This window comes from Pyxicephalus adspersus, chromosome 1, assembly GCF_032062135.1.
Source record: "Pyxicephalus adspersus chromosome 1, UCB_Pads_2.0, whole genome shotgun sequence".
Lineage (NCBI taxonomy): Eukaryota > Metazoa > Chordata > Amphibia > Anura > Pyxicephalidae > Pyxicephalus > Pyxicephalus adspersus.
The window spans coordinates 101,668,227-101,676,955 of NC_092858.1; the positions used below are offsets into that span (position 1 = coordinate 101,668,227).

The 8,729-nt window shown below is 37.1% G+C and overlaps 1 protein-coding gene across 3 annotated transcripts in view; it reads left to right on the plus strand.

The window, feature by feature from the left end:
• The first annotated feature begins 3,038 nt into the window (after nt 1-3,038).
• The window catches only part of WDTC1 (WD and tetratricopeptide repeats 1), an 18,982-nt gene continuing 13,291 nt past the window's right edge, over nt 3,039-8,729 (plus strand). The window contains exons 1-4 of one of the 3 annotated variants that reach the window (XM_072421312.1): nt 3,039-3,071; nt 3,726-3,850; nt 6,849-6,932; nt 8,243-8,289. In XM_072421312.1, coding sequence (XP_072277413.1) covers nt 3,803-3,850; nt 6,849-6,932; nt 8,243-8,289 — 179 coding nt within the window. In that variant the 5' untranslated portion in view covers nt 3,039-3,071; nt 3,726-3,802. Of the gene's footprint in view, nt 3,072-3,096; nt 3,122-3,154; nt 3,344-3,725; nt 3,851-6,848; nt 6,933-8,242; nt 8,290-8,729 lie in introns of those variants that run through there. The other 2 variants (XM_072421320.1, XM_072421304.1) reach the window with 2 other exon arrangements.

The following is an 8,729-nucleotide window of genomic DNA, read 5'->3' on the forward strand; positions in this document are numbered from 1 at the left end:
AAAAAAAAACAAAAAAATACACAGTTAAGGTCATACTTACCTAAAAGAGCATTTGAGAAATAAACAAACAAAATAAAACAATTGAATTAGAATCAGTATTTGTTGAGCAGGGCTGACTGTTGTAATGGTCGAAACAATACTGAAACGTACGGCTTGGCAACGATTGCCTTATACAACTTAAGACTACTCTGACGTTGCGCCTCCCTTGTTTTTCCGTCTTTAGTACAGTTCATGAATTTCGTGCAATATAAAGGCGAAAATTGTTATTTAGAATATAAGAATTTATTAGAACGATATTTTTGTTTTATTATTATTAAAATATAAAAATTGCAAATATTGTTCAAATTTTGGTGTGGACCACCAAAATTTTCTCACGGACCACTGGTTGGTGACCACTGGTCTAGGCTTACCATTAGATAGGGAGGAAAGGGGAACAGACGGGTGGACATTTGCCAAGTGGGAGTTGGTTAAAGATCACATTCACAAGACTGGACTCTGCAGCAGTTGGAAGTTGGTCCCCACCCTTGGACATACATGTCCAACACTGTGTAAGTACAGACAATCAAAACTACATCAATAACATAATTAAAGTCATCATTATTAAAGAGACGTTCAGGAGGAAAAAAAGGAGGACAGCACCGTGCTTCTTGGGACTAATAATTAGATCAGAGGGAAAGCAGATCCTTGTAGGAGAAATGGGCAGGTAAAAGTGTTGCCACAAAGAATCCCATATTTAATGGAACTTATCCTGGTCCATAAGGATTCTGGTTAGTGTCTCTTTAATGCACATAAAATCCACTATCTTAGCATGTCTGGAGTTTATTTTGCCAGTCCTTATGCCTGTTGTTTTCTAACTGGGCACAGTAGATCCTGAAGAACGGATACTTTCCTGGAGAGTTGCTGCTGTGAGTGCCAACTGGGGAAGCCGATTAACACCTTTCACAGAGTAATAAAAGTACCATACTAAGGTTAGAGGCTTTAGTGTAATAGAAAGTTAGGTAATAAAGAGGAATTAGGTACTATGTGCAAATATTAATTATACCGATGATAATTTTTATAAAAAAAAAAGATTTAAGTACACTTGGTTGCGTGAGTTGAAACCTTTGACTAACAGTTGAAGCACATCCAAGTACACAGAGGATTTCAAAGGAGTTAAAAAGCAGTTGGAGAACAGTTACACATGCTCGAAATAAGTTACATGGCAAGGAATTCTTTACCCTTGGAAATATAAGCTACAAGTGGTAGGATAACATACCAAAAAATCAAGCCAAGCATATATGCACATGGCAGTACCACTGTGTTTAATTAACCCTATAAGCAACACATGGGCTGGGTTACCTTTATTATTAATATCCTCCTGTGTTTTATATCTGCAGTGTAAGATCAAAAGCTCTGATATCCCTGACTGCTAGTCTCAGGAGAGTTGGAGTCACTACTATTGTTCTTTTGAAGTACGGACACAAGAGAGGAAAACCCTGCCACTACCAAGATGGTGGCCTTCACACAGACATTGTAAAAGTCAATAATGGGGAAGGACCATCTAGAGCAGTGGTCACCAACCGGTGGTCCGCAGCTCTGGCCGGTGCACCCGAGTGGGGTCAGGCTCGGGGTTATGTCGTAATGATGTCACTCTGGGGGAGGTTTCTCCTTCTTTGAGTGACACCTGGCTCCATGTGAATGTGCGGTCGGAAGCCAGTGATTTTAGTGGTCCGCGGGACTGAAAAGGTTGGCGACCACTGATCCAGGGAGAGACCTCAGACATTACTAGCCCTTTGCCTACCTGTATTTGTGAACAGTGGCCAGAGTTTAGTTCTCCTATAAAGGGAATTGTATATTGGGTACAGCCCACATTTTAAAAGCCACAAGAGCACTTAAAGTGTAAATAAAATATTGGTAAAATGTAGTACAGGACATGGTGCATCTCTTCAAGAATAAAAGAAACGTACCAGCTTGTTTGCAGTGTTCTTTGGGTTGTACTCACGTGGGACCTTGGTGCTGGAATGACTGAAGTTGCAGAAGTTTACTTCATTCTGCACAACATGGCCGAAGATCCCGAACCGTTGCCAGGGAGAAGTCGACGCTGCTGGAGGAGCAGATTGTGGTGAGTTTATTCCTCACTTTAAAGTAAAAAATATAAATCTATAACTTTTTATTTTGTTTTGAATAGGGAATATTTATTCCTTGTATGTTTTTACCTATTGTGTTACTTCCCCTACCTCCTAGATTGTAAGCTCTTCAGGGCAGGGTCCTCTCCTCCTGTGTCACTGTCTGTCTTTTGTAACCCCTATTTAATGTACAGCGCTGCAGAATATGTTGGTGCTATATAAACCCTGTTTATTAATAATAATATAAATAATAATCTATTGCTATGTCCCTTCTGGGAGATTCCCTCCACTTCCTGTCTCCAGACACAAGAGGAAGTGTAAGAGGAACTCTCTAATCTTCTCCTGCATAGCTGTCACCGATTTCAGTGTCTTCATTGCAGGAGTTTTCTTTTTTTATGGGACAAATGTACATAAGAATCTTATCTAACTTTCAGCCCAGGTGATTGTCATTACTGCAGCTTGCTGTGAATGAGCTCATGGAGCTGTTTTTATTAATCTTTAACAATGTTAAACACCACAGTGACTAAACTATTTTATAAACCAGTGGAACCACACACACTCATTCCAAATCTGCTTTTTACGTTTTTAGCCTTTTCCATCACCACTGCTGAAACTTCAATTACGTAAACACATTTACTACAAGTCCCAGGATGCTTTGCACTAGGCGTAGCATTAACTACGCCACTGTTTGCGCTTCTCGTCAACCTAACATGACAGCTGATCCGACCATTCCCCGCTATTGGCTCTGAAAGCTATCGCTCTGCTAGTGAAGGGCTGTCATTGGTCCATAACTTCTTTCCTCTCCCTGCTCGCGTTGCCAGGGAGCAGTAGTATGAAGTTAGTACGGCCAGTTGTATTCTGAAACACACACATACGCATTTTACGTGACGTAGATGGTAGATCATCTGTTACGTTTACGGTATTTGCGTAATGAGAGAGTGCCCGTTCTGAGAGACAGCCAGGGAGGTAAACACGGTTAACTGGGCTGTCAGGGGGCCTGGACGTTTAGGAAGGGGGTAAACGCCATAAAAGCAACGCGCTGGCCTTAAATGTGTTCATATTGTATATATGTGCTTGTTTAGACAGCGCTTGTAATGGTGCAGAGCCTGGGGTCTTTGTAGCTCACAGAGTGCCTGTAGTAGATATGAGTGGGATATTACGAGGATAGTAATGCATACACTGCGCACATATACAATGCTGGTATGCGGAGATACATGTGAGGAGGATTTACATGTCATGTATGTGAATATCACTAGTACTTTGTTATTATAGAGCAGCTGAGAAGTTCATTTACAACTGACATGTTCCCCACCTTAGCATTACTGCACTGTGTTCAAAATAAAGTCATGATATGGCAGCTTAGTTATTCTGGTTTAGCATCTCTTCTCTAACAAGTTTCTCTCACAGTGACCATCTAAAAAAAGTAAACACAGCAGAAATGGAGTTGTTGCCTATGGCAACTGGTCAGGAATCCGTGGGTGGCAATAGCTTGTTACTTGCTATGAATCAAGCCTTTTGGATGTCTTTATGAGCCATAATAGTTGCTGCTAAATATTTCAGGTGTCCTTGTTATGTGTATATTTTGTATTTGGTTTATATAATGATGTTTTCATCATACAGGTGTCTTGTATCCAGAGGTATGGCAAAAGTACAGATCCGGACATTGGCACTGTGAACTCCCATGTCTTAGGGGCAACATGGAAGGAATGAACATTGCTCAGGACATCATCCACAGGCAGATCAGGGTATGATGGATGTTAGGTTATAAAGGAAATGTAATGATTCTCATGTGTCATGGTGACCTATTACGTTACCAAGGTGCTATCTCACATCCATGTCATGTCATTGTCCACGTCATGCGTCACAACGGCCTGATATTGGCAATGACAGAATATGAAAATGCCAACAGAAATTCAACTTCTATACATGCAATTCTTTACAAAAATACCTTTTTCTGAAAAGATATTTTTATCATGGACATTACTATATATCATATATTTTTCTACTTCTACTTTCCATTATACTTTCTTTTCACATTCTAACATGTACAAGCTTTTATTTTTGACTGCCAGTAATTCCAGAGTTTAGGTGTGTAGGATTTGTCATCAGGTAAACCAAACAAATATTGATATATGGGAATACGCATTCTGTGTTTACTTGTGCTTGACAGTAAACATGGCTCTGTATAAAGCTAAATTCTTGAGTACATCATGTAAACAGACGAATAGATTTGTTTAAAAAATGTGGATTTTGTCACACTGCATTCGTTATACAAAAGGGTGTTTTCTAAAGTTAAAAAAGATCTGGAGCACATAGACTGAAATTTTGTAGTATACCATGATAACCCCAATAAGGTTTATTTATCCATGTTATAGTGTAGCTAGCTGTAGTTAGTCACAATCAACTCCCCTTGTAAGCTTCACTACAAATCTAAGTAGCTTCCTTCCCATTTAATCATTTCAAGCTGTGGAAGGTACTTGGATAAATAAAAAAAAATCCCAGATTTAGTTTATTAGAGAGAACTACATAGGGCACTGCAGGTTCCACACAGTGACTCACATTTTTCAAACGGGCTAAAAAAATGTGCGCTGCAGTGTACATACTCTGCCGGGGTGTAGTGGAGAACTAATAGTGACATATCTTGAGAAGTAAGGCTGCATAGTTTATACAAATTTAGAGCAGAGATCAGGGTCTTACAAAGTTTCCAATTCTAAATAATTGTTTTTTTTTAAAGCAGAACTCCATCTTTCTGGACTAAAAATGGTCACCCCCTTTCCACTTCCTATAAATACCTTTTCCTGCAGTCTTATAGCTGGTCAGATGGCAAGATGGTTATTTTTATGTTCTTTCTTCCTGGCATGAGCGGTCCCCCAATGCTGAAAATAACAACCTATAAAGCTAAACAAGCCTATCTAGCCTTATAGTTTGTTGTTTATGATCACGGATGGTGGGCTTTAGCTTGGCAGATTTCCCTAATAACAATAGGTTTACTAAATCTATACTACTTGGGCACTGTATTGAATTCTGTGATATCTCAATAAATTTCTGCCATGTTCCATTTTGTACATTAGAGTGTCCATAAAGGAGAGAACCCAAAGGAACTGTCACATAGGGCAATATATGATGTATTATATGAAATTCGAGCTATCATCGTTCATACTTAAAAGGACTGACCATTCTTATGAAAGTTTAGCAAGACATGCATGATCCTATCACCCTCAGACAGCTGGATCATGAGCAGGAACTTTATGTCAAACAGAATGTTCATGAGAATGTGGAAGAAAAAATAAGTTGCACTGGTAGACCTAATGGAATTACAGATGAAAATAACATTTATCCTTTTAAAGAGTGGTGTCAGTTCACAGTTTTCTTTTGCTAAACTCCTAGGTCCCCCCCCCCCGACATCTTCACAACACATTACAGAGACTTAACATTTTGTAGTACTATAACATCAATGAGGAGATAACTAGACCTCTTAAAAGAAAACACAGAAAGTGTGCAGAGAGCACTTCTAGAAAAGATATACCAAGACAATTTCAGTAGTATATACTTAAGAATAAACCATTTATTGGTAGCATGGGCAGTTCATTCATTCCTAGTGAAGATAAAAGTAGTTTAGGACCTTAATAAAGAAGGGATGAAAATTCTGTGATGATTGATGAATGTCTTGCCTATTAGTTACAAAAGTTTTCTATCACTCTTGCCTGTTAAAAATTAGATAAGTATTTCATAAGGGTTGAGGTGTTAAAGTGGACCGATATGACCTTAATGTAAAGGACATTTCTGACATCCTTCTAAACATTGCTGCCTGGTTGGTGTTCTGAACCGTTGCCTTGATTACTTTTGGGAATTCCTGACCCAGAATAAGTATACAGTTAAGGTGTTCAGATAAATGTCACAAGCTACTGACACCAAATTATTGACTTTTCATGCAAACAATTTTTGTCCTTTTCAATAAGTTCAGACATGGCAGCTTACATATTATCTCAGTGGTAGGTCTGCATTTAAAAGCTCTTTAAGGTAAAATAAGAGATTTGTCAATCTTTTTACAAAGTGTTCATATTTATTGTGATTTTCTAGCAATTTCAAGTAGCTTTAATTGTAAACATGATATAACATATCTAATCAATCTTCCACCAATTCTGCCAAATATTTTTGCTATTGTATGTGAAAACACATTACATTGCTAAAAACTTGTTATGTGTATGACCATTCTCAGTGAGAATACCAAGAAATGAAAGATCTGCTACAGATGTAACCAGTAAACAAATGGAGCTCACTGGCAGAAATTTCTTTATCATACTGGAAAAGCTAGCCAGCTCCCTAGCTTCCTAAAATGTTCCCTTTACTCCTTTTAATAAGTAATTCACTGTGTAGATTATTGCAAACAACACTCAGACCTGTTATGTTACATGTTTTTATTAACTATGTAAAATGATGTAACTTTTGCATGATGATAATAATAAATCATCCAGAATAGAAAAGTTAATTTACTGTCATCCCTATTTTGCCTGATATAGCAAGCACATGTATATTAGCTATAGCTAAACTTTTCGTGCTATTAATGTTCATATATGTTATAAGTAGTGATGCGATAATTGGGATTAAAGCGTCAGAACTTGCAACTTCAAAAACAACTTTTTACATGTGACTGGTTCCTATTAAGTTTTATGGTCAGATTTGTTTTGCATCAAGCTAAAATATAAATTATACAAATTCATACAAATATTGTTTTCACCCTAGGAAAGGAAAGCTAGATGCTTTCAGAGACGTCATCATGTAACAGATCCTTTCATTCGTCGTTTGGGACTAGAAGCAGAACTACAGGTAATGACGTTGGAAAGTTTACTTTATAAATGCTGCATGAGACTGACAGGAAAACCTTCACTGGTATATACTAAAGAGAAATGGCTTCTACTTGCAGCTAACCTCAAGGGCTTGATCCAAGTATGCTTCAACATTTTAAACATCACAGACTAGATTTATGAGAACCTCTGTGTCTTGTGATAAAATTATTCTTTAATAGAAAATTCTTATGAAAACACTAGATGGCCACCTTTTTACATTGATATTGATGTATTGCATATTCTAGTCTAGTTTCATCATTAACATTAAATGGTTAAAATAACACACAGCAAGCAAATTTGTAAAACTGCTAACTGAAGTATGTGTGCAGTATGTTCACACAAGACACATATAAAATGCTGTACATACAGCAGTAAGAGGTATCAACAAACTTCTACCAGTTCACATAACTAGTAGCATAAAATCTTTGTCGTTTAACTCCTATATGTGTTAACTCGCAACGGCATCCATACAGGCATATTGCTAAGCAAAAATAATGCAATGAGCATCCCAGGGTTGGCCTAACCAATGGCAACAGAAGACCAGAAAAACAACATGTTTTCTTCCACTGTGTTTTTCTCAAGTCGTACTTTTATTGCCATGCTTATTATCTTTACTGTATTATCTTACAAACCCTTACCTGCTTGCTAATTTGTGTTAAAAATACATTTCAAACAGTGCAAGTGATGAACAGAACAGTTGGGTAGAGGGGTTAATGCAGAAGAGAGTTGAAGATACCACAGTGGGGAATCATATCCAGGAACCCAAGAAGTGGATCTCACAGCTGGAAACCACAGAAGTTGTTAGAAACTAGTGGATGCTTTAAAATATCCAACCTATTCTGTGTCAAAATATTGAAACGAGGGTCAGTGTGATAGTATAGTAGCCATCATTTTCAGTAGAAGAGGTCAGCAATACCATCCTTCAAGTTTCTCTCGTGACAGGGGTGAGGAAAATCTGATGGGATGAAGAAAATATGTTGGCAAATTTATCTATAGGGAACATTGGAAATGTAAAACAAAGTTGATTGACCTGATAGATATTATTTAGTCTAATTGTTTAATAGTAATGTTATGGATATTTCAGAATGCGGTATTAATGTGTAATGCAGCCTACTAGAGCTCTAAATATTCAAATATGAATAGAATCAAAAAATATGATCATAAGTTGAAAAAGACAAGTTCAACAAATGCTGCAATTACTACAATGTTTCTGCAATATAAATAAGTACAAAAAGTATAGTGCAGTAATATAGAAAATAACGTAACTGATGGTTCTATCACTTTATGTAGGGTCATACTGGTTGTGTCAACTGCCTGGAATGGAATGAGAAGGGGGAGTAAGTATTTTGTACATAAGAAAGTAACTTTATGTGCGCCTCCTTGTTTTATCTATCAATATATTGTGTTTTTGGCCTTCTTACATTTCTATTGATAACACTGGGGAATACATTTTTTGTTGAGTTAGATCTTACACTTTTTTTTTTTACTAATTTTTGGGTGGTGAATCCACAAATGACCCCATTTTGTTACATCCAGTTTTTATGATACAGAGTACTCTCCATTTTTGTCAAAAAACATACAAATTTTACACACAATGAAAAAATATTGACATAATAGCTTGAATGTACTGTTTATTTAAATTTCTTTTGTTCATACTAAGTATTTATTGTTACTCTATGACATTTTTTATAGTAAAACATTTGAAATTTAATCGGGTAAGCGGTTAAGGTAAAAATTTATGCTTATAGCTTTTCCTGGAGTGTTCAGTGTTAGGACA